Source organism: Petaurus breviceps, unplaced genomic scaffold (genome assembly GCF_028583685.1).
Source record: "Petaurus breviceps papuanus isolate PSGF00001 unplaced genomic scaffold, PetGlider_PUasm1.0 188, whole genome shotgun sequence".
Taxonomy (NCBI): domain Eukaryota; kingdom Metazoa; phylum Chordata; class Mammalia; order Diprotodontia; family Petauridae; genus Petaurus; species Petaurus breviceps.
The window spans coordinates 15,029,408-15,056,556 of NW_027185804.1; the positions used below are offsets into that span (position 1 = coordinate 15,029,408).

General features: G+C 37.5%; 1 protein-coding gene across 1 annotated transcript in view; it reads left to right on the forward strand.

The window, feature by feature from the left end:
* Positions 1-27,149, forward strand: part of LUZP2 (leucine zipper protein 2) — a 774,279-nt gene that overhangs the window by 522,614 nt on the left and 224,516 nt on the right. The window contains exons 6-7 of the mRNA XM_069091307.1: positions 6,862-6,924; positions 18,381-18,443. Coding sequence (XP_068947408.1) covers positions 6,862-6,924; positions 18,381-18,443 — 126 coding nt within the window. The remainder of the gene's footprint in view (positions 1-6,861; positions 6,925-18,380; positions 18,444-27,149) is intronic.

The following is a 27,149-nucleotide window of genomic DNA, read 5'->3' on the forward strand; positions in this document are numbered from 1 at the left end:
TTCCTCAGTTTTCTCATCTGTAAAATGAGGTGGAACAGGAAATGGCAAACACTCTTATATCTTTGCCAAGGAAACCACAAATGGGGTCCTGGAGAGTCAGTAACAAAACCAGTATAATACAAACCATACTTACTCTCAGCTCAGTGAAGTCAGCATGCAAGCCATTCTTCTGTCCTGGTCCATGGTTCCACAGAGTCACAGCTACCACAACTGGGAAACAAACATTTATACCAGCCCTCATACTTTCCTTTTACTCTGCAGATCCCATCCTTGTTGCCATTTGTTGCAGCAAGCACTCCAGCATCCCCAGGGTGGCTGCCAACACAGGTTCTTAGATCTGCTTTTCTAAAGGAAAGCAACTCAAAATGGGTTAACAAGCTTACTTTAATCAATCAAATATATATTGTTTACCTAGTTCAGGGGGAAAAGGTCAGCACCCCAAACTTCAGAGTATACAGATAGAAGTTACAAGACAGAGAAACAGATCAAGCAGACAGGCTTCCAAACTGTCCAACTATTACATCTGTACCAAATTACAGTTACCAGAGAGGGAAGCATCAACATCTGGGTTTTTCAAAGCCAGGGGGCTCTCAACAACTGCCCAGAGTCTCATCTGGTCAAATCACACAACACTTCTCAAAGTGAGCCCAAAGCAAAGCCTCCCATCAGGCCTTATATAGCCTTCTCCTGGCTCAGAGAATGTAACAGCCCTCTTGACCCACTTCCCAATCACATATAGCTTCAATGTGTGGGCATTCCTGAAAACCAAGCCTCCTGCCACAGGCTCCATGTGACCACATTCATCCTATTAGGGCGCAGAGCATATTTTCAAATCAGGGAAGGTTCTCAGAGTCTCTTAAGCCTATCAAAGGTCCTAGGGGCAGGGAAGATCTTTAAATTTGCATTTCCATTACACCTTATTTCATGTTTTATTTTCCCCAATTACTTGAAAAAATTTTTTTTCGACATTCTATTTTTTAATTAAAATTGTGTTCCAAATTCTCTCCTACCCTTATGGGTTAGACATGTGTAGTCATTCAAAACATATTTCTATATTAGTCATGTAGTAAAAGAAAACATAGAACAAAATGAAATCCCAAGAAAAATAAAGAAAAGTTTAAAAATGTGCTTCAATCTGTATTCAGAGTTCATTAGTTTTTTATTTGGGGATGGATAGCATTTTTCCTCATAAGCCCTTCAGAGTTGTTTGAATCATTATATTGCTGAGTATAGATGAGTCGTTCACAGTTGATCATCTTACAATATTGCTGTTACCATGTTTTCCTGGTTCTACTTTATTTCACTTTGCATCAGTTCATGGGAATCTTTCCAGTTTTTTTGAGAGCATCTAGCTCATCATTTCTCATAGCACCATAGTATTCCATTGCAATCATATACCACAACTTGTTCAGACATTCCCTAATTGATGGACATCCCTTCAATTTCCAGTTCTTTGCCACCAGAAAAGAGCTGCTATAAATGTGTTCATGTATATAGATCCTTTTTGTTATTTTTTTAAAATCTCTTTTGGGGTACAGATCTGGCAGTGGTATTGCTAGGTCAAATGGTATGCATGGTTTCATAGTCCTTTGGGCGTAGTTCTAAATTGCTCTACAGAACGGTGGAGTCACTTCACAACTCTGTAAATAGTACATTTCTATCTCTCTTTTCCCCCACTGCCTTCCACATTTGTCATTCATCTTTTCTGTCCTTTTAACCAGTCTAATAGGTGTGAGGTACTACCTCAGAATTATTTTAATTTGCATTTCTCAAATCAATAGTGATTTATAACAGTTTTTCATATGACTATAGATAGATTTGATTACTTCATCTGAAAATTGATTTTGCATTTTTTAAATCATTTATCAATTGAGGAATGGCTTTTATTTTTATAAATCTGACTCACTTTTCTCTGCATTTGAGGATTCTATCAAAGAAGCTTGCTTTAATGTTTTTCACTGTTATGATTAAGTGTGTTTCCTTCCTATGCCCCCATTCATTCTATTTTCTCTCTCCTTTCACCATTTCTGTCTTCAAAATTGTTTTTCTTCTATGACCTCCCCTAATATGCCATCTTTTCTATGAGCAACACCCTGCCACCTTTCTTTATCCTCTTCCTCTCCTACTTTCCTATAGAGTAAGATAGAATTCTATACCTAACTGAGTGTGTATGTTATTCCCTCTTTGAGCCAATTCTGATGAAAGTAAGGTTCCAGTGCTCCCCTCTACCTCTCCCATTTTCCCCTCCACTTTAAAAGTCTTTTTTGTCTCTTTTGTGTGAGTCAATTTATCCCATTCTGGCTCACCTTTTCCCTTTCTCCCAGTGCAATCCTCTTTCTTTCCCTTTGATTTTTTTTTAGATATCATCCTATCATATTCAACTCACACCTGTGCTCTCTGTCTATATATACTCCTTCTAAATGCCCTAATAATGAAAAGTTTTTGTGAGTTACAAATGTCATATTCCCATGTAGGAATGTAAAAAGCTTAACCTTATTGAGTCTTTATGATTTCCTTTTCCTGTTTATCTCTTTATGCTTCTCTTGAGTTTTGTATTTGAAAGTTCAACTTTGGTCTTTTCTTCAGGAATGCTTAAACATCTTCTATTTCTTTGATTCTTTTTCCCCTGAAGGATTCTATCCAGCTATTCTATGCTGTGTAGGTAATTCTTGGTTGTTATCCTAGCTCCATTGCCCTCTATTACAAGCCTTCCAATTCTTAAATGCAGAAATTGCTAAATCTCATGCTATTTTGACTGTGGCTGCTCAGTACTTGATTTTTTTTTTCTTGGCTGCTTACAATATTCTCTCCTTGACCTTGATGCTCTGTCATGTGGTTATAATAATCTTGGGACTTGTCTCTTTGGTATTTCGTGAGGTAATCAGTAGGTTCTTTCAATTTCTATTTTACTTCCTGGTTCTAGAATGGCAGGGTAATTATCCTTGATTATTTCTTGAGTGATGATATCTGGGATACTTATTTTATTTTATTTTATTTTTTACCATGGCTTTTAGGTAGTCCAATAATTTTAAAATTATCTCTCCTAGACCCACTTTTGTGGTCAGTTGTTTTCATAGTCTTCAATTTTTTTAAAGGTTTTGTTTTTAATGCATTTCATAGGCCAGAAGATTTCCCTGATTAGTAATCTGACATTCAGGATCAGATCTAGCTACCCTAGCTTATGCACGAAGGAAATGGAATTGTTGGATTCTGCTTTTGATATGTTTTTGAAGATTCTTTCAACAAAGAAGAATGGGGACCCTGGCAAGACTTACTAAATGGGATTTGTAACACTTAATGTTGGGCTCTGCATTTCCTGATAAGCAAGATGACTTAGGGTGTAGTGAAAGGTACTGTTAGGGGCTGACTTTTGAGCTATGAGATGACATTCCACTTAGACTGTAGTATACCTCTGTTAATCTCCTGAATGGCACATGCCTTTTATATTGCTGAGAGGCACGTCACCTATTACCCAATTCTTGGCTTGTGTTGAGTACTGCAGGAGATGCTTCCATTTGTCCATTCTATAATTCTATTCATTCTGACTTGGACTGGAGGAGTAAAGAATTAATCTGCATACTACTGCTTTACAGTAGCTTTACCTTCTCATGTTTCTCTTGCTTCTTGTATCTGAATGTCAAATTTTCTATTCAACTATGGTTTTTTCATCAAGAATGCTTGAAAGTCCTCTATTCCACTGAATGACCATATTTTCCCTTGAAACATGATACTCAGTTTTTCTGGGTAGGTTATTCTTGGTTTTAATCCCAGCTCCTCTGCCCTCCGGAATATCATATTCCAAGCCCTTCAATCCCTCAGTGTAGAAGCTGCCAGATCCTGAGTTATCCTGTTTGTGTTTCCACAATATTAAAATTGTTTCTTCCTGGTTGCTTGTAATATTTTCTCCTTGACTTGGGAATTTCAGAACCTGGCTATAATACCCTTGGAGTTTTCTTTTTTGGGATCTTTTTCAGGAGGCGATCAGTGGATTCTTTCAACCTGTATTTTGCCCTCTGGTTTTAAAACATCGGGACAGTTTTTCTTGACAATTTCTTGGAGGATGATTTCTAGGTTCTTTTTTTTTTATCATGGCTTTCAGGTGGTACAATAAATTTTAAATTATTTCTCCTGGATCCATTTTCCAGGTCAGTGATTTTTTCAATGAGATATTTCACATTTCCTTCTATTCTTTCATTTGTTTGGATCTGTTTAATAGCATCTTGATTTCTCATAAAGTCATTACTGGTAGCTTCCAATTGCTCCTATCTAATTCTGAAGGAATGATTCTCCTCAGGGAGCTTTTGAAATTTTTTTTCCATCTGACAAATTCAGCTTTTTAAGGCATTCTTCTTAGTGACTTTTTGAGCCTCTTTTGCCATTTGAGTTAGTCTATTTTTGAAGGTGTCATTTTCCTCAGTCAGGCTGTTGACTCTCATTTCATAATTTTCTTGCATTGTTTTCATTTCTTTTTCCAATTTTCCTCCACTTCTCTTATCTGCTTTTTAAGATCCTCTATGGCCTGTAAACAGCTCGTATTTTCCTATGAAGCTTCTGGTGCAGGAGTTCTGACTTCACTGTCTTCCTCCTGTTCCATGCTTTGATCCCTTTTGTCCCCCAAATAGGAGTCTAATGTTGAATTCTTCTGTTTGCTTTGTTTCCTTTGCCTGGTCATGTTGCCACTCAATTACTTGACTTTGGGGCTTTTTGCCACAGTAGGACTCTGCCACCAGACAGGGGAGCTTTGTACCCAATGCTGGGGTTTTCTCAGCTGCTGGAGGTATTAGTTGGGTGCCCTCTCTGAAGCCTCCACACACTCTGGCAAGCTGGTCACACACCCTAGGACCTCCACCCTAGACCGCAATCCAGATTGAAGCAGGTCAAAGCAAGAGCGATTATCCTTTAGACTGGTTGCTTGTTCCCCCTACACTCTGCAGTCCAGGAGCTGAAGCTGCCATGTGGTGGCAGCTGTGCTGCAGGCCTTAGTGGCTTCTTGCCCTAGGGGCAAAAGCCAACGCATTCCCAACTACTGGGTCCCAAAGTCCACACTGCACTGACCTTTCACTTTGTCTTTAGCGTCTATGTGTTGATAATTCTGGACCACCACAGCTTCTGGTGATCTGGAGTCCCTCCAGGCAGCGGCTGTTCAGGGAAGGGGCTGGGCTCAGCTTGTCGATTCCTGTCTGCCGGGCTGTCCTCAGTGGGAAGGTAGCTTCCTGGTGTCATTTTGTGGGTTCTGTAGCCCCAAAGTTTGTTCAGAGTCCCCTTGTACATGGATTGGAGGTGGTGGGAGCTGGAGCTCCAGAGAGTCCCTGTTTCTACTCTGCCATCTTGCCTCCCTAGTCTTCAATTTTTTTTATTCTTTCAGTTTTGTTTTATCATTTCTTCATGTCTCATGGAGTCATTTCTCTGCTTTTTAAGGAGCTCTTCTCTTCAGTGTATTTTTGCATATCTTTTTTTTTCCATTTGCTTTTTGAGGCATGCTCCTCATTGGATTTTTGTACCTCTTTTTTATCAATTGTTCTATTCTGTTTTTTAAGGTGTTATTTATTGAGTATTTTTTTTTTTTTTGTGCATTCCTTACCAATTTGTTGCCTTTTTTATCATGGTTTTCTGGCATCATTCTCATTTTTCTTCCCATTTTCCTGCCTCTTACTTTATTTTTTAAAATCCTTTCTGATCTTTTCGTCATCCTGAAAACAATTCATATTTTTCTTTGAGGTTTTGAACATAAAAGTTTTTACTTTGTTGTCTTTTGAGTCTGTGTTTGGTTTTTCTCTGTCACCATCACTTTCTATGGTCAGGATTTTCTTTTTCTGTGTTTTTTTTTTTCTAATTTTTCCAGTCTATTTCATGACATTTAACTTTGCTAAAGTGGTTCTCTGCTTCCAGGGTAGGGGGTATACTGCCCTAAGCTTCAGGGATTTTATGCAGCTGTTTTCAGAAATATTTCTAGTGACCTCTATGTTTTCATTTCTTCCAAGGTGTATAATCTAAGGAAAGGTATGTTTGAAACTCTCCTGACCCGTGCCCTACTCTCTGAGTGACCACAAACACACTTGTATGCCCTAGAACTATGATGAGGGGTCCCCTTCCACTGTGTACTCCTCTTCTTCCTGGGACAGCCAACAAGGACTGCAAACCAAATCCAAGTATGGACAAAGCAACAGAGTCCATCCTTAGTGTTAGCAAAGAGACACCTGTAATCTCCTTCTGATGAGGTGTTTGACTCTTACCATCTGTGTGCTAGGACTGTGGGAAGCAGCAGCTACAGTTACTAATTCAGTGGCTTCCAAGGCATGCTCCTGGTTTACTGCGGCTGACGTTGTGCTGGCAGAACCTGTGCTGTACTGTGCTCCACTCTCACTCAGGTTCTGGAGACCTTTCCTGCTGAGCTTCTAAGTTATCTTGGGCTTAAAAATTGTTTCACCCCATTCTTTTGTGGGTTCTGCCACTCCAGAGTGTTTTTATTCATAGGGCATTATTTTAAAGTGTTTGGAGGCATTTTGGGGAGTGATCAGGTGAGTCCCTCCCTTTTTTCCACAATCTTGACTCCACACACCCTCTAGGTTTTTAAGAATTTTTGGATTGAATTGTTAAAATATAACAGCATGAATATGTTAAGCATATAACTTAATCCTTTAAGTGAACATTATAATGATAATTCATCCAAAGTTTTCAATGAGGAAAGGGAAGAATGTCTTCTCTAATTATGGACTTACAGGGTTTCAATTTATTTATGTTCTATCTGGCATCTTGAACAACTTATCCCTGTACAAAATATAAACCAATGTTTCTGAAGTATTTAGGGGAATCCTTAATATTTTATCACTTTTCAGTAATAAAACCATGTTCTTTTCTCAGAATAAAAGCTTGAAAAACAAGCTGCTGTCAGGAAACAAGTTATGTGGAATCCATGCTGAAGAGGTGAGTGGAGCCCTTACCTTCCCAGCTTTAAGAGAATCCTAACAATAGCAGTGCCAAACATGTCAGGCTAACAGTGTTCCAGACCTGCTGGGTTTGGCGAGAGTAGCCAATTATTGCTTAATACAGTATGGGGACTTTGGAGATTTTTCCCACTGATCAATCCAATGATCTTAAATGTGTCTCCTGCTAGGTTGCTCTGGTTTTATCCCAACTGACTGAGATACCAAAATCCAATTTGAAAAATTCTCCCTGGATTTCTCCCTGGGGAAGTTCAGTGAAACCAAAGGTGAATGGGAAATCTGATGGTGATATCTTGGAATCCCTACCGATATTAATGTTTCCTCATGAACAAGTCCTGGAAGACTGAACTATTTCAATGCACTAGTGGTCATAAAAGTCTCCCCCTCCCCCCACTGTCCAAGGCTATCATAGAGACTCTTTCAGGGAGTCTATGAGATGAAAATAATTTTCATAGTAGTACTAAGAAATCTTAATTTCTAATATGATAATATCAATAAATAATCACCCACTTTATAAAAGTTTTCAATAATTAAGAGAAACATAATCCTGAGACCAAAATGTGGATAATTAATGCTCAACAGGAAGCCAAGACATTTGGATAGTGAAGAAGAAAACTCTTTCAGGTAGCCACCACTGTCTTAATCTTAATGCCCTCAGTATGTTCTTTGTGTGTTTTTATTTCCTTGGTGCAGGATCAAATTGTTTGCAAATGAAACACCCATTCATTTATTTTTTAAATAATATTTTATTTTTCCCCAGTTACATGTAAAGACAATTTTTAACATTGATTTAAAACAAAGTTCTACATTTTCCCTTTCTCTTCCTCAACTCCCTCCTCTGTGAGATGGTAAATAATTTGATATAGATTATACATGTTCAGTCATGCAAAACTTATTATCATATTAATGATGTGAAAAAGACACAGACCTAAAGGAAAGCCATTTTTGTGCTGCTACCATATAAACCTTATTTCTCTCTTTGAAAAACCTCCTTAATCCAACAATACATTTAAATAAACAAAACCCCAAGCCAAGGACTTAGGATACCTAGTCTTGAATCTTCCTATGAGACTAAGTGAATGCATAGGAATGATTCTTAAAAATTAGCTCAGCTTACATTCACATAGAAGTTGATCTAATTTGATGACTTCAGCAACACTGTTGAGGCAGATATTACAGAAAGTATTATTCCCATTTTATAGATAAGTAAGTCTTGGAGACATACATGTATCTCTCCAAGATAACATGGCTAGCAGGTAACTGAGCCTGGAGTTGGTGTATTATGATTCAGTCCATGCCTGGTTCTTTCTGATATGTGTGTATGAAAAGTTGTCAAAGTCAGTGGGAAGAGATTGTCCACATCACCCCAGGAAATATGCAGGTCATTAGGACATTGATGGCATCTTTCATTATTGACAGTAAAGCAGTCACACAAAAACACATAGTTGAAGGGAAGTGGTGGTCACTAAGAGCACCCAGGGTTGTTGTGAGTATAAAATAACATCATATGGGGCGGCCAGGTAGCACAGCAAGTAAGAGCACCGGCTCCAGTGTTGAGAAGACCTGGAGATCCAATCCCGGGCTCAGATACTCAGCAGAAATAACTGGCCATGTAACCTTGAGCAAGTTACTTAACCCCGATGGCTTAAAAAAAAAAAAACCATCATATTTCTAAAGCTTTTGCAACATTAAAACTTTGAAATTTTTAAAGTGCTGTACAAAGGTAACTGCTATGTGTGTATACACATATATGTTTACATATATGTTTATTATACATGTATAATAGTCATACACACACACACATATATATATATGCATATATATTTTATAATGAGGGAGTTGGACAAGATCATCTCTGATATCTCCAAATCAGAGATCCTTAAGCTATTTTTGTGTTTGTTATTGAACCCTTTAGTAGTAGGCTGGAGCTTATGGGCCCCTTCTGAGGATGTTTTTAAATGCATGAATTAAAATACAAAGGATTGCAAAGGTCACCAATTATATTGAAATGCAACTATAAACTATATATTCATTTCAATTCAGTAAATATTTATTAACTTCCTACTATGTCTTGGGCATTGTGTTAATCACTGAGATTTACAAATAATAAGAAGGGGCAGTACCTTGCCTTGAAGGAGTTTCCAGTTTAAAGGGGGAAGACAGTAAAACAAAGACCACTGGAAAGGGAGGGATGTGGGATGAAGGGCACCCTGGGATACTGGGTGAGGGGCATCTTGTTCTATAGAATTGCAACCAGACAAAGCTACAGATAGAAAGTGAAATAAGTTAGAAATTCAGTTGCTTCCCTTTATAAAGGAAGGTTTTAGGAGGGGTTCGGTATCCCATCTTCCAGCCTTCCATTAGAGGGGAGAAGATGCTGAGGGAAGGGGGAAGGGTATCAATCAAGTCTGGAGTTAGCCTTATGGTGATGCTTATCCTGGAACCGAATTTCTTGTTTCCTGGAGATAAAAACAGGCAGAACTACAAATACAAAGTGTAGTGTATATACATTTTTATGTATGTGTATAAACATACACATATATGTATATATGGAAATAATTAATGGACCTCATGTCAAGAATACTTATCTTGTACTACTACCACTACTTTTGCTGCTGCTGCTGCTGCTACTACTACTACTACTACTAAATGTTTATATAGTGATGCATGCCTGGGAAACATTCTAAGCCCTTTACTATTCTTGTCTCATTTGATACTCACAACAACCTAGGAGGTGGGTGCTATTATTATGGAAGTTTTACAGAGAAGGCAGCAGTGACAAACAGATCTTAAATAGCTTGCCCAGGGTCTCACAGCTGCTAAGTGGATGAGGTTGGATTTGAACTCAGTTCTTCCTCATTCTAGGCCCACCATTCTATCCTTTCAACTGCCTAGCTACCTGTTGACTACCAGATTCTGCCCTCCCCATCTCCCCCTAAATGAAATCTAATGTCTGAAGCTCCAAAAGCAATTAGCAAATTCATGAATTATCTTAGTCAAATAAACAAGTTAGTCTTTTATTTGTTTTCAGCTAACAAGCTGTGCTTTGATTACAAGCCATTGCTGAACCATTAATAAGTCAAATTGCATTTGAAGTTTATAAATGTTTAGATTCCACACCAGGGAGCCCAGATCAGACATGACTCTCATACAGACATGCCTTTGATCCGGACGGGAGACATGATTTAGGTACGGGCATATTAAGGCTCAGCATTAAGACTGAACAGCTATGGTATGAATTTGTTTAATTGTACACACTTATTCATATTTTTTTATTAGTTATGGCAATATTGCTGCTCTCCCGCAATTGCAATCATTGAGTCAAAACAAGAGGAAAAGGAAAAAGCTGAAATTACTTGTCTGCTTTAAGGGTTAGGCTGAAGAAATTTGTTCTTTGCTGCGTGTATTAGGAAGAATTCTCTATTGTTATGTATGGGTGTGGGTGGGGTGTGTCATCCTTGTGATAAAATAATAGATGAAACTGTTGAGAAATCAGATTTTTTCACTTTGAAAAGAAATGAATAGACCACAAGAAAATAACATGGACCAAGACTTTTTAAAAATTTAATCCAGATATTCTTGAATTGGAGATAGAACATATTCAGTCTAACCCTTCCCCACCTCCATTTTTAGTTGCAATAATGGACAATGACCATTGGTCTTTGGGATGATGACCTACAGGCACTAAAAATTCTTCTCCAGCTCTCACCCATGTGCCTTTGTATGTGCAAATCTCCTACCTTGGAACATACTCCTTCCTTAATTCCAACTCTTAGCTGGTCCTTCAAGGCTCAGCCCAAGGGCTGCCTCCTCCATGAAGCTCAACATGATTTCCTCCATTTGTTCTCCAGGCCACACAATGGATATTTGACTGGCCAGTAATCATCAATAACTGAGTTCCAATTCTTCTTCAGATACTATCAGTATAAACCGGGTCAAGTCATTCCATTGCTGTCTGCCTCAGTCTCTTAATCTGTCAAATGGCATAATAAAAATAATATCTCTCTCCCTCCCAGATTTGTTGTAAAGTAAAAACTAAGTCATATATAAAATAGCTCCAACCTCCCAGGGCTGTTGTGAGGATAAAGTAAGATCATGTTTCTAAACTTTTGCAACCTTAAAACTTTGAAAAATTTAAAGTGCTATACAAAGGTAGCTGCTATGTATGTATACATATATATTTGTACATATGCATATATACTTATGGATGAAATAGATATACACACATATAGTTAGATATAGATAGAAATGTGTACAACAGGCACACACACATGAACAGTAATTGGATAGATTACTCAAGGAATAGAGCACTAAGCCAGAACACTTGAGTTAAAATCTACCCTCAGACACTTACTAGCTGTGTGACCCTGGGCAAGTTACTTAACTTCTGTTTGCCTTAATCCATTGGAGAAGGAGATGGCAAACCACTCCAGGATCCCTGCCACCCTCATAGACAGTATGGTCCATGGGGTCATGAAGAATCCTATACAACTCAGCAACAGCAACAAATTTTGCACACAAACATATTTATTTTATATTCTATACACATATATTTACATTTACTTCTGTACATATTGTTTGCCTCAAATATAATGGAAGAAAAGTGAGGGTAAGTACAATGATTTTTGGCTTTCAGTCTCTGGTTCACAGCACAGTGTCTGACATATTGGAGTCAGCAACATCTGGGCTCAAATTCTGCCTCAGATACTTGCCAGATGTGTGACCTTCTGTAAGTCACTTAACTTGTTTCACCTTATGTTTCCTTATCTGTAAAATGGGCACGGTAATAGTACCTACCTCACAGGGTTGTCATGAAGAGAAGTTCAGTGAGATGTGAATAGTGTTTTCTACAACTTAGATATGTATTTCCATATCTAAGACTTGGGTTTCTGTTGGTGTAACAAATTTCTTTTTAAGAAATTCCCTCTACCAATGCAGATCTGGCAACTATTCTAACTATTAATTGTCTTAGGAAGTTGCCTGGTGGGCCAATTAAGTGTAAGGTCACTCAAAGAGAATGTGTCAGAGGCAGGTCTCTGCCTTCGCCCACAAAAACCTCTTCTAAGCACCTAAAAATGCTTGTTCAAGGGATGCTTTGCATTTCCAAGGCATAGCAAAGGATGAAAACCTCAATAAGGGATGTTCTCCCAGGGTTGGTTCTGAGCTCAGCAAGTGGGGAGAATGCACATGGTGGGCAGCTTGGACTCAAGGTCAGCTAGCACTTATCTGCCACAGAGTCGCAGGTTTGGAAGGTGCTTCAGAAGCCAGATAGTCCAACCCTGATAGGAAACATAAATTCTCTCTATGACATTCCTGTCAAATAGGTGACTAAATCCAATATTCCCTGAGCCAGACCATATCAGTGTTGGACAGCTGCAGTGATAGGGGCATTCGTTTTCATTTTGAGTTAAATTTTATAGAAAAATATTGCTCCTTGTTCTGCCCTCTGGGGCACAACAGAACAAGTCTCATTGCTCTCCCATATAACAGGTGCTCAAATATCTAAAAGCAGACATCATGCTTCTCTAAGCCTTCTTCAGACTAAACATCCTCAATTCCTACAGCCAGCTATTGTGTAAAGTTGCCTCCCACTCACAGTAGCTGAAAAACATATTTACTAAGTGGTCATCCCAAGTAGTTATGAAGAAATGGGTTGGGGCAGCTGGGTGGCTCAGCGAGTAAGCATGGGCTCCAGTGTCAGGATGACCTGGGGATCAAATCCGGGCTCAGATACTCAGCACCACACCCAGAAATAACTGGCCGTGTTACCTTGAGCAAGTTACTTAACCCCTATTGCTTTAAAAAGAAAAAAAAAAAAGAAGAAATGGGTACCTAGTAGAATGAGATCCTGGCTCTATCCATGAACTTTAATTTGGCTTGAGAGGGGTTTAATTTTTCCCCCAGTTCTTTTCAGAGTACTTGAGATGCATATATTAGTTTTGTTAACCTGCAGGTTGTTTTATATTTTAGTGCTGACTGCTATTGAAATACATTTCTATCTCTGAATAACATCTGAGATTCAGAGACTGTTTAAAAATTTTAGATTTAAAAAAAATTTCACATTCCAATGCATGGATTATAGTTTTTGGTCCCTCATACAACACCAATACTATGTACCTCTTCAGTAATTCAGGTGTCCCTAATAGTCAGAATCGTTCTCTGTATCTTTGTCTCTCTGGCTTTCTCTCTGTGTATCTCTGTTTCTCTGTCTTTCTCCCTTTCTCTGTCTATCTCTTTTAAGAGTGTATTACAAACTATAACATGAGAATCTAATGCTGAATTTAATCACACTTAGAATTCATATATGGATTTTAACAGAGTAATCCCTTACTATTCTCTTGGTTACCTACCCAAGCATCATAACTCTCCAAAATGCAGGTAAGAATTTGAAAGAAGGCCAAACACCAAAGGCCTCTAGGAAGCCAAAATGGTTATCATGAAGACCATAGTCCAGAGATGATCAACTTCATTTAGAAAGGTTGCCTTTCAGTCCTCAGAACATACTAATTTTTATTTTAAAAACAAGCAAACAGTTCCCCCAATTTCAGCATTGTGGTATCAGAGCCCTTGAGAAAAATATGAACATCAGATTAGAAAGAATTGGAAGAGATATCATAGCCTGAAAATTAGGAAGAATGAAAATGTATGGAGTGGAGTTATCATAGCCTGAAAATTGGGCAGAATGAAAATGTATTTGCCAAATTGACAGAAAGATTATACAAACACATGAACACACAAATGTATTCATTCTGCATAGTGACAAAACTCAGGCGGCATGCTGAATAGAGTTCTGGGTCTGGAATCAGGAAGACTCATCTTCCTCAATTCAGATCTGGTCTCAGACACTTACTAGTAGGTAACCCTGGTCAAGTCACGTTATTTTATTTGCCTCAGTTTCCTCATTTGCTAAATGAGCTAGAGAAGGAAATGGCAAAGACCACCAGTATTTTTGCCAAGAAAACCCCAAATGAGGTCATGAAGAATCAGACATGACTGAAAATTACTGAACAATAACTGAATGGTCCATGAAGTCATGGTAGTCTATGCCTATGATGATAGTCCACATGATTTATGTGGCAAAGTTTGAATAAATGATACATAATATCCTCAGTATTTTTTCAAAGTGTACATGCACATATATGTGTGTATTATTTTGGAAAGTTTTCAGTCAAAAACGATAATAATAGTTAATATTAATCACTATAATCATCACAGTAATAAGACGTAGTACATCTAGGTGGCAGACTGGATAGAACACTAGGCTTAGAAGACCAGAGTACAAATCTGGCCTCAGATTCTTATGAGCTGTGTGACCCTGGGCAAATCATTTAACCCTATTGCCTCAGTTTCCTCATCTGTAAAATAATCTAGAGAAGGAAGTGGCAAAACGTTCCAATATCTTTGCCAAGAAAAATTCCAAATTGGGTCACAAAAAATCTGACATGACTGGTACGGTTGAACAACAATAAGCAATAATTATAAACAGCTTCCCAACACTTTTATGAAGGTAGAAAAAGCAGGGTTTTTTTTTTCTACTTGTACAGTAATATATGGATCACAGAACGTCATAATGGCTTGTCCCAGGCCTTTTTCTGCATGAACTCTATTGAAAAATAGGAGAATAATAAGAATCTAACAACAAATTCTAGCATTTATATAGTGATTGAAGGTTTTCATAGCCTTCACATACATTATCTCATTTGTTCCTTAGAACAGATATGTGATGCAAGCACAGGTATTTTTAATCCTCTTTCTATGTATGAGGCAAGGGATGCTCCAAGACTTGAAATTTCTTACTTGGCATTGTACAGCTAGTAAGTTTGTGGCAAAATATGAACATAGTTCTTGATTCCAAGAAGATAAATATCATTTATCTATGATATCATGCTATATTTTATAATAATAATCTCTATTAACTATTAATGACTAATTAGTTTAATAAAAATAGCTAATATTTCTATAGCACACTTTAAGGTTTACAGAGCACTTTACACTTGCCATCTCATCTGTTCTTCCCAACAACCCTGTTACCATAATCTGTATTTTAAATTGAGAAAACTGAAAATGAGAAGTCACAATGGTAAGTATTTGAAGTAGGATTTGAATGCATCTTCCATTTCTAGGAAATACTTTAACCGTGTTGTCACAGTGTTTCTCATAAATAAAACACTTTGGCACTTAAATTGATAGGTTTCTGTTAGCAATTTCATTTCTGTGCAACATCCCATTTCCCCAGTGATTCCAAATACATAAGGTGATAGTGTATACAATTTTAAGCCAAGGGGAAACTACAGAAATCCATGTTTACCTAAGAGACTGTGCTGGCACCAAAGGAATCTTGAGCAGCATATTGAAACAGCAGGGAGAGACTGCAAATCGGCTTTCTTGAGCTGGCGACAAGAATGGCCCTGGTTGTTGAAAGCAATTGAGTTGGTGTTGTAATAAACATGAAGACCAGGAATTGACCCAGAGATAAAATTAATGTAACAACAAAGCATTCTGTCTCATACCTCCCTCCAAACACTCTCTTGCCAATAGTTTCTCTGGAGTTATCATTTGGTCTTCTGAAGAGAGAAGAGTAGGCCTTTCCAAAGAAGGATCTTTAAATCTTGGTGCATATATATTTGTGTGTCTGCCCATTCGCTGGCAAAGGCCACCATTCATGCAGGCACGTGGCATATGGGTTTCTGGCTTTGTTATCTCATATCTTTCTTTTCATGTTTGCCAGCTTGTTCAAGGAAAGTAGAAAAAAATCATACTCATGGGAAACTCAAAGCATTTAATCGATTTTTTAGAAACAGCAATTACTGGTTGTTTGAGGTGAATTGACTTGTCCTAAATAGTCATCAGTGTACCTAGGACCTCCATTCTTTCCTCAGCTTTGGAGAATCTCCTGGTGTATCACAATTCGTAGTTTTGAAAACAAAAATAGGCTTTTTTTTTTTTCCTTTGGCATCCCATTTCAAGATACCTAAGCCTCTGAGTGGTAAATCAGTGATTGTGCCTTCTGTTTTATAATCTCTTGGCATTTTCTCGCCAGTGAAATGATTGCAAAGTAATTGCCATGCATTCATAACCTTTGCAAATTGCATTGTTTTTAGAATCTTGGGATCATAGAATTTTATAGCTGGAAAGGATGTCATTGAGTCACAGTTTAGTACATCGGGGATCAGAGAGAAGTGACATAGCAATATGACATAACCTGCTATAGAGAAACAGATGAATAAATGAAAGGGACCTCAAGAGACCTAAACTATTCAACTAAAAAGACGTTTAGTTCAGCAGTCCTTTCATAGGTGAATAAACTGAGACTCATGGAGCTTGAGTGTCTTACCTAAATTTTCATAGAGAGTAAAATATCAAAAGTGGGATTTGAATCCAGGAGCTAGCTAGAGTGCCTACATTCAGAGTTCACTCCAGAGTCAATGATCTTTTCACTGCACCAAGCTGACATCTTGGGTCACACGGGTAGCAGATTTCCAGAGTCTTACTATAATTCCATCCTTCTGCCCCTTCCCCCATAATAATAGCAACGAGGCACATTCATATAGCACTTTCTACATCCAAAGTTCTTTCAACAAATATCTATTTTTATTCTTATGAGCTCCCTGTGGTAGGTACCATCACCATGCCTTTTGTACCTACAAGACAGATTGCTCTGAATGAAGTGAACATTTTAGGTACTGTAGACCCATCTCCTATTTAGGAAAGGTCAGTGGACTTCTGAAATAAGTCATCATTCTAGGATTTGAGAGTCCTGGGTTTAGAGAAATAAAGAGCCTTGGAGATCCTCTAATCTAACCTGTTATTTTGTTGATGATAAAAAAAATCCCCAGAGGGATGAAATTACTTTTACAAAGTCATACAGACTGTAAACATCTACTGGATAATTTCAACTGTGGTCTGAACGGCCAGGCATCTCTATCAGTTGCCATTGATTGCCCATAAAATTATGTAGCTAACAGGGAGTCAAGGTATTAAATTACATAAACTTCTTATCTTTACTTAAATCAATTATGCATCAATATAATTATGTTTTTTCTCTCAATTTCTTCCCTTTTGCTTTATTCATTCACATACACATAAATGTATGTATTCCATAATCACCTTGTCTCAAGAGATAGCTAAACGTCCCCTCTGATCTAAGTTCCCTATTAAGTTGCTTAGTCTCTTGCAGAGGCCTTTTGGTCTTCTATGGTTCAGCTTCTATCTCCCAGTGATAAATACCTCTCAGTTTATCTCCATGGAGTGCCTTCTCGTAGGTACTGCCAGCTAGTGGACAGAGCACCCGCCCTGAAGTCAGGAAGTGCCAAGCTCAAATGTAAAATTACACACTTGCTAGCTGTGTGACTCTGGGCAAGTCACTGATTCTCTGTCTGTCTCAGTTTCCTCGTCTCTAAAATGGGGATAATAATAACACCTACCTCCCAATGTTGATGTGAGGAACAAATGAGATAAAAATTGTACAGTGCTTAGCACAGTATCTGGAACACAATAAGCGCTGTATAAATGTGTCACACACACACAATGCCAAACAGCTCTTTTTAAAAATTGCAAATGTTTACTTTAAATTTTATCTCATAAACAAAGACAATAAAAAAGGCAACAGATCAATCAACCCTCTTAAGAGTATTGATCTAAAGCAGCCTTAGTTATATCCGGTTCATAAAACTATATAATCTGTTATGTGAGTAGCTTCCTGGGCTTATCATAAGAAATAATGGAAGTCCTATAATTATTCAATTCAACCCAACAAACATTATTGAATTACCTATGCTTTGTCAGGCTCTGTGCTGGGTGGGTATGTGAGGGAAATATCTCTCTCTCTCTCTCTCTCTCTCTCTCTCTCTCTCTCTCTCTCTCTCTCTCTCCTCTCTCTCCTCTTTGTCTCTGTCTCTCTGTCTCTCCTCTCTCTCTCTCTGTCTCTCTGTGTCTCTCGCTCTCTCTCGCTCTCTCTCTGTTTCTGTCTGTCTGTCTGTCTCTCTTTCTCTCTCTCTGTCTATCTCATCTATATCTTTTCTCTGGAGGCGCCTAGTTGTTCCTAGAGACATGAAACAGCCACAGAAGCAAGTTGATGTAAGTTATAAACACAGTGGAAGATTATTTCAAAAGTAAGAGAGTGTTATACCTAAAGGGAGTTGTTAGGCCACAAGGAGGAGATGACATTTGATCTGTGCCCTGTCTCTGGTGATTCTACCCATTACATCTGAAATACTGTTTTTATGTATTTTTAATTCATCTGAGAAATCTCTTTCCTTGTCAAAGTTCTATGATGGTCTCGATGCAAATCTGGTCTTAACTTTTTTTTTTTTAAACTTAGTTTGATTTTGGCATCTCATTTACTGTGAAACTATTGTTTGAGATGATTGTATTTTTGTCTGTGTGTTTTAAAATGCATATGATACAAGGGACAAATCTATTATTCTGTTCTTGCAGTCCAAAAAGATCCAAGCCCAATTGAAAGAGCTGCGTTATGGGAAAAAGGACTTGATTTTCAAGGTGAGTCTATCTGTTTTTCTCTCTTAGTTTTTAAATTTTTTTGTTTTTTGTTTTTCTTATTACAGGTAAAGTGTTTTCCTAGAGTAAATGAGCCATCAAAGTCATTCAGTGAGATTGTAACTACATTTATAACATTAAAGGGACCATAATTTTCTTGTTAAGCTAATTAGAGTTGGGGACATTTAAGGGCATACATGTTTCTACTGATAGTGCTTTCTAAATCCAATTCAGTTTAATAAACATTTAGAAATATCTAATATACTGTGCTACTTGTGCATATAACATACTCATAAAATATATTTATATGTGCATAAATATGCATATAAACACGCATAATCTATGTACTATATGTAGACATAGGAACACACAAGACAGACACATATATGTATGAATATGTGTACATATATACATCATATGTATAAAAACACATATATGAATTGCAAATACATAATGCATGTGCACATATGTGTTTATGTTTATGATTAAAATTGAGACCATTTAAGATCAAAGATATTTCCATTAATATTCTTCCTAAACCCAATTCATCAAACATTTATAAATGCTTACCATATACCTTGCTTTGTCACATATGCATCTACCTATAGGATATGTATCCTGTATCTACCCATATGTTGATGAATGATATATACACACACACACATATACACATATGCATATGATATACATACATAGATTTGTGTGTGTGTGTGGGTAGATAGACATATACATATTATATTGTAATATTTTGATTTTGAACTTTGATCCCAAGGATAATACTTCTGTATGTTTTCTATCTACTCTTCAACTAAGAGTCTGAGACTGATGTCCTATGGACTATTATATATACTTTATTATAGTCCTTCCCCCATATACCAGGAGTTTAACGACAAAAATAAACTATCTCTAACTTTGAGACATCTGTATTTGAACAGATATGGCAGTTAGGTGATGTTAGCTTAGAATCAGGAAGACTCCTCTTCATGAGTTCAGATCTGGCTTCAAACAACTCATTAGATATGTGACCTTTGCAAGTCACTTAAGTCTGTTTGTCTCAGTTTCCTCATCTGTAAAATGAGCTAAAGAAGGAAATGGCAAACCACTCTACTATGTACCTTGCCAAGAAAATACCATAAGATGTCACAGAGAGTTGAATGTGACTGAAATAACGGCACAACAGAAACATATGACATATACCTTGTTTTGTTCTGAACAGGGCTTAAGATTATACTGGTTGAAGGAAGTCCCTTTACCATCTGCAGTTGTAGTCTTACACACTAACCTGGGGCAGGGAAATATTAAGGCTCTCACCTGTATAGTCCATTTTTGTCAGCATAGGGATTTGAACCTAGGTCTTCCTGATTTGAAGAATTCTTGTCTATATCCTGCTGCCTCTTTTTAATTTGTATTTTATATTTAAAAGCAAAATGTGTACAAACTGTTTTCAGAGTTGGGGAGAATAACTGGAAGGGGAGATAAGGAAAGGCTTCACTTGCTGGTGGCATCTTAGTCATATTTTGAAAGAAGATGAGCAGCCCAAGAATCAGAGAGAGAATCTCTAGAGGGTTTCTTCAATCCAGGGTCTAGTCCTGTAGTCTTCTGGGTTGTTATTCCCAAAGCAATCCAAATAGCTGAATTTATATCTTGGTAGAGCTAAACTTGAAATCATGCTGGAACAGGGCCTTAATTAGTTTCCGCACAACCTTCCACACCCCAACCTTAAGGAAGTTTGATTCATGTTTGAATATCTGCAAAGAATGGTAGAAGTGGTAAATTCCCTTTTGTTTGAGGTCTGCAATTACTTGGAAGGGATGTCGCCACAGGGGATATTGTTTTAGGCCACCTCTGAAGTCCTTTCCAGCTTTATGTTTGATTCTCTTAAGAGATGGGGGGAAGTGGAAAGAATTGACACTCCATATTTATTATTAATTTCTATTCATAATAGTTGTAGCTGTCTTTGTCCTCATAGAGCCTGGTACATAGTAGGTGCTTTAAAATAGATTGGTTGATTAATTGGTAATGCACTTTATAGTTTGCAAACTATTCTCCATGCGTTATTTTATTTGAGCCTTAGAGTAACTTGGTGAGCACTCTAGTTTTTGCTATTTTGTAATGTTAAGGAATAGGAAGACCTTCCCTACCCTATGTGACCTGGAGCCTGAATCACATGCAGCTCAGTGTGGGAGGAGATGGTACACAGGAGCAGAAAGGAGAGTGAGAGCAGAGAGCAAGGCAGAGCAGAGAGAGAGAAGAAAGCTGTGAGTGGGCAGAGGGAGTAATTTACCTAGGGGAACCTGTTTTTGTGGGGAGACCTGATGGAAGGAAGGCTTGGAATGTCAACACTCTCTGGATTAGTGATGTCCCTTGTTAAATCTTACCTCCTGGTATCCTAATGATGTTCCAAATAAGTATTTTGGTTTTGCCTTTGAGAAAGTGTTTATTATATTTTGTGAGTCTATAATATACATGCATATTCATAGCACCTGCTATGGGTATCACATTGGCACTACAAATCCCCATTTCATAGAGGAAGCAACTGAGAATGAGAATGTTTATATGATTTACTCGATGTTACCTGGTTAGTTAATTTTAAAAAGTTCAAATTATGTTTATTATGTCATGCCATTTATCATAATATTTGCTATTCAGTGATGAATCAAATATAGCCTAGTTTCTGATGAATACTGGAAGGATTCATGGTGCCATGAATACAGACTAGTTGAGGAATGGATAAACTTTCAGCAATAATCCTGACTATATTCATAGCTAGGATTATGTGACTAGGGCTTCATCTCAGGAAGCCAAAATTTAAAGGAACATGCTTATATCCCCAGGTAAGCCAAATATCCATTGAGGATATTATGAAATTTCTCTTACTACATATACCTTGTTCTCCTCATTGCTGCAGAAACTAAAATACCTGTTTTTGTCTCATTCTCAACTGTTATTCTTCCATATTTAAAGTGAAGTATAGGTTAAATTAGCAGTGTATAAGAAAGGCTGCAAAGAATTCAAATAGGAGAGTGGTGGAAGGGAGAAGGGGAATTCTCAGTGTTAAAGAACTAAACATAAAAGTAGCTGAAAATAGGGTTTTAACATGCCTAAGAAGCTGGCATTCATGACACATGGTGACTTTGCTATACCTGCTAAAGATCAAATGAGGTCGTTGACTGATGGATTTTCAGCCAGAAGGGAGGCTAAAGGTCACCGAGTCCATCTCCTTTATTTGTACATGAGCACAATGAGGTAATTGAGTCACCCCCATTCTGCTTAGAGAGGAGGAAACCGAGGCCCAGAAAAGTTAATTGCCTTGCTCCGGTTCACATAGTTGGTAATTGTTGTGGAAGGATTCAAACCCAGTTGTTACTGACTTGAAGTCCAGAATACTCCACTGTGGTATATAACCTTAAAACCCTGTATACAAGTTGTCATTTTATTATGATTTTTCTTATTGGTTGTGGAACCTTGGTTTGAGTCATAAAAGAAAGTCACCAACTGATTTGGGAATGTTTTTTCTTCACTCTTACCATTGCTATGACTTGATGCTATTTGGAGTTAATTAACATAGTCAGAGATATGACTGATGCCTGTGCACTAAGCCTTCTGTGGTTGGAATAAATGGTAGGCTGACAATTGCAAAGCCAGATGATCAATTTGTTTTCTTTATTAATGGTGCTCTGTTCTGGCTCTTTGCTTCAGAAGAGGGACCAGTTATAAGAATTGCTCTTTCTGGGTGGAAGTTAGGGGAACATAGGGGTTGTTATAGGAAATCTGGGAGGTCGTGGTTCTCTTTGGAGCTAATGTTTTATGTACTGGCCCCTCTCCAGCCTACTCCCCTCCCTCTCCTTTTTATCATTTCATTAGGGCTTCAAGTAGCTCCACCATCATTCTCCTCTTAATCCAGACTTTGGCCAACTCTCTGAGGAAGCCAAGAGATTCTCCTCTGGTAGAGTAATTCATGGAAGGGAGGCCCAGAGCAATCCTAATTAGAAATTGGCATGCAGACCAAGCTTGAAGTCCAATGTCATCTGACAGTTACCATCCAAATGAGAATCAGAGGCTTTGGGAGAAAAAATAATATAAGTACGTTTACACAAATTAGACCCTGCCCCTCAAGAATGACAGAGGAAATAGAAGCCCACTCCTCTCTCTGTCAGTTCATTAAGCAGTTGTTATTAGGGGATATTAATACATTTGAATTCAATTTCTCAAGTATTTATAAATGACTATAACGTGTTGAGAGCACTGTACTAAGGGGTAGGAATAAAATAACTAACCTCAAGGAGCTGGCGTTCAACTGTGGAAATTATAAGTACATAGATAACAGAATTTAACAATATATGAAATAATTTCTTGAGGTGGAGACATTGATAACTTGAGAGATCAATAAAGGCCTAATATAGAAAGTGGTACTTTACTTGAGAACCCTCAAAGGAAAATAGGGATTTTTGTAGAGGAAAAGTAAGAAGGGAGAGCATTCCAATCTCACTGAGCCTTAGTATCAGTAAAATGGGAGTAATGACATTTATATTACCTATTTCATATGTTGGTTATAAGGAAGGCACTTTGTAAAGAGTAAAATATCACATGAATGTGCTTTATTATTGTTGTTTTTATTGCTCTGGGCAGAGAAGTGATAAAAAAAAAACAATAGTCCCTGACCTCAAGGAGCTTGCAATCAAGCTGGGGAACAGTAATATATTTATTCAAGAATGCTTAAATTTGGGGAGGAGGACTGCTGCAGCTGCTGTTGAATAAATAGGTAAAATGACATAGGAGATAGAGAACAGCCCTAGAGCCAGAAAATTTTAGGCTCAAACCCCAGCTAACATATACCTACTATGAAACCTAGGTGAAATCTTCCCATTTGTCAGTTTCCTGGCCAACTTTCTCTATGACTATTAGTTAAATCTGGAAGAAATTTCCACAGGAGGTTTGCCCAGCATGATGAAATCACAGGCAGAAGACAAAACAAGAAAATTTGTAACCAACAATTATATAGGGTGTCCCAACTGGCCTAGGGCAGTTTTAAGCTATACTTTATGCATACACAAATATACACATGCACATACACATATGTACGTATTTGGAGATACTCTATTCTATCACATTCTATTGTATTATAGATGACCTACCTGTACTAGAGTGGAGTTCAGTCCACTTATTTTATAGATAATAATAATTAATATCATGCATTACTTACTCTGTCAGTCACTTTATTAAATGCATTACAGCTATTATTGTATTTTATCCTCATAGTAGCACTGAGAGGTAGGTGTTTTTATTTTCTGCCTTTTACTGATGAGAAAACTGAGAAAAAATAGCAGTGTAGTGACTTCCCCAGGGTCTCAGCTAGTAAGTATCTGAGGCTAGATTCAAAGTCCAGTCTTCCTGACTCCAGGCCTGGTCCTCGATCCATTGTACCACCATAAGGGATATAACATGCTGTTACAGAGAAATAAAATCATTATTATCCTTGTTTTATATATGAGAAAACATACTTGGAGCTGTTAAAAACTTGCCTTTTCCAACATGACTAGTTACTGTCCTAGGCAGATGAAACCCAGGTCTCTCTTGATACCAAGTCCCAAATTCTCTTGTATCATTTTGATTTTGAGTTTAAAAGATCACAGTCTTCCCTTTCATCTCCCTACCCTTGTTCCCTCTTTGACTTAATAGTCTCCATGAGATATGGAAGAGGGAAAGAGGTAACAGAACTGTTGTCTTCATTGGGTACACACCCAAAGCCTTTCAATCTTGACAAAAAGATGTCACTGTTTCTACTCTGCTGGCATAGACTTATAAAACCCAGAATCATTTTGCCACAATGGGAATGGATCTCTCTTATATTTCTGCCATCTTTATTGCCTTTTTCATGGGTATAAGTATTTGTATCTTCTCAGTATACTGCTGCCTGTATCTTGGCATGAGGAAGTCCCATTTAAAAAAATAATTAATTTATTTACTTTTAGTTTACAACATTCAGTTTCACAATGCCTAGAGTTTCAAATTTTCTCTCCCCTCTCCCCACCTCCATGGCCCCATGCAATCAAATATAGGATCTACCAATGCCTTCACATTAAACATTAGTCAGATTGTAAAGAAGGATTATAACCAATGGAGTGAACAATGGGAAAGAGGAAACAAAACAAAACAAGAAAAAGAAACACAGCAAGTAGTTTGCTTCAATCTGCATTCAAACTTCACAGCTCTTTCTCTGGATGTGGATATCTCTTTCCATCCTGAGTTTTTTCGGAGTTGTCTTATAAACTTACATTGCTGAGAGGAATCTGGTATGTCCCAGTTAGTCGTCACACATATGTTGTGTCTGTAATTTTGTACAAAGTTCTCCTGGTTCTGCTCTCCTCACTCAGCATCAGTTTGTATATATCTCTCCAGGTTATTATGGAGTCCATATTCTCCTTATTTCTTATAGCACAATAGTATTTCATCAAATTGATATACCACAACTTGTTCAGCCATTAACCAATTGATGGACATCCTCTTGATTTCCAATTCTTTGCCACCACAAAAAGAGCTGTTATAAATATTTTTGTACATATGGGTCCTCTTCCCATTTCTATGATTTCTTTGGGATAAAACCCTAGAAGTGGTAGTGCTGGGTAAATGGTATGTACTTATTTATAGCCCCTTGGGCATAATTCCAGATTGCTCTCCAGAATGGTTGAATCAGTTCATAACTCCACCAACAATGCATCAGTGTTCCAATTTTTCCACAACCTCTCCAGCACTTATCATTTTCCTGTTTTGTCATCTTGGCCAATATGATCAGTGAGATGTGGTACCTCAGAGTTGTTTTGTTTTACATTTCTCTAATCAATAGTGATTTAGAGCATTTTAAAAATGCTTATGGATATCTTTAATTTCTTCCTCTGGAAACTGCCTGTTCATATCCTTTCACCATTTATCAGTTGGGGAATGACTTGTATTCTTATAGATTATAGATTTGATTTCAAATTTGAATCATATATATATTTGACTCAATTCTCTGAATATTTTAGAAATGAGGCCTTTATCAGAGACATTGGTTGTAAAAGTTCTTTCCCAATTTTCTACAGAAAGTCCCATTTTGGCATCATTTTTGTCCTCATAATATTCATGGTAATACTTTGGAAAAACTCTTTGTTGTGATGACTTAGTTATCATAAGATTACCTATTCCTCGAATTAAAGAGTTCTAGAATGTAACAGAATAGCTTCTTAGAGATAATGGAATTTAGCTGCTCCCCACTTTTTTTTAGAGAAAAGAAGTTTGTTTCAGAGTTTTGAAGTTACCTTCCAAAGTTTTAAGTAGTGTACAATAGGACACTAGACTCCCTAAACTCCATCAGATAAGCAGACGGTTTTATTTAGAAAGCTAGAGAAATGCATAATGAGAATTTGCAAAGCTATGGACTTTCTGGAAAAAAATCTAGTTCAGAAACATGAAAATCCATAAAAAAACATTTCTACAAATTTAAGCTATATTTCTTAATAGTCTCCTTAAAGTCAAGGGCAAACTTGACTTCCTGAAAAGAGGATATGACTAGAATTCTCGCCCAGTAGGACCTATCAAAAACAAAACAAAACACAAAGGCTATCTAAGAACACTGCTGTTCCTTTTGGAAGGATGAGAGCAGGGCTGTTATATAATGATCTGAGCCTCCAAGATGTGGGCCCAGATAGAGCTCAGAATACCTTGCAGTCTTCAAGTTCTCCCCATGTATGTAAGGTGGATTTGTTTTCTTTTTAAGATATTAGTTCCCAGGATCTATGACCATAAACAATCTCTTAGTTCCCAGGCTCGTGGCTTGTAAACAATCTCACCATGTTTGTGCATCATATTGTAATTTTAACATAATGTAAATATTTAATTTTGTAATTTTAAGATAATGTAAATAGTTATGTTGTAAACAGCACATGCATGTGTTCTACGCTGAAATCACCATGTCACAATGTCAATCACCATGACATTGCTAAAGTTAATGTAAACTTGTGAGGCTATTGTTGATAAAATGCTTTCTTTTTGTGCTCTTCTATAAATCAAATGAGCCCTGGTCAGTAATTGCGAATTTGTGGATTGCACAAACTGGAATGTTGTTCCTGACCTGACCTACTGCTATCAAGGCTTAGGGGGAAAGCACAAGCCAGAATGCTGTGCCTGCTTCAACTGGCCCCCATGGAGACATAGGGAATGCTGTAGGAGTTGGTGCTTCCAATATCAGCAACCCCATTGAGAAGAATAAACAAATTTATCCTTTATTATGTCTCTGATACTGTGTTTCTGGCTTCCCAGATTGAGTGAATCTACTGGAGGCCAGAGCCCAAAAGCTCCTATGTGTACTGTATCCCACTACTGCCCTTCTGCGCTGATTGCATGTAATTCACTTCTTCACTAATGTCTCTGTCATCAGATTATTAGTACATCATTTGAATTAGAGGGGCTCTCCCCATTTCTGCATGCCATGCTCATTGTCAGATTCGAGAGCCAGTAAAGAAATTACCTCTTATTAAAGGTCAAATAAGTTTTGAATTAAGATAACAAAAAGTTGCCTCTTCAATGCCAACCTTTATTGCTGCCTTCCTTTCCAAGATTTATTCTTTTAGTTGAACCTGAGAAGAAATGAAGTAAATTATCTCTCCACACTTCAAATAGCTAGAGGTTTAAGAGGTGGTGATTTGTAATTATAATTGTTTAAGACAACTAGAA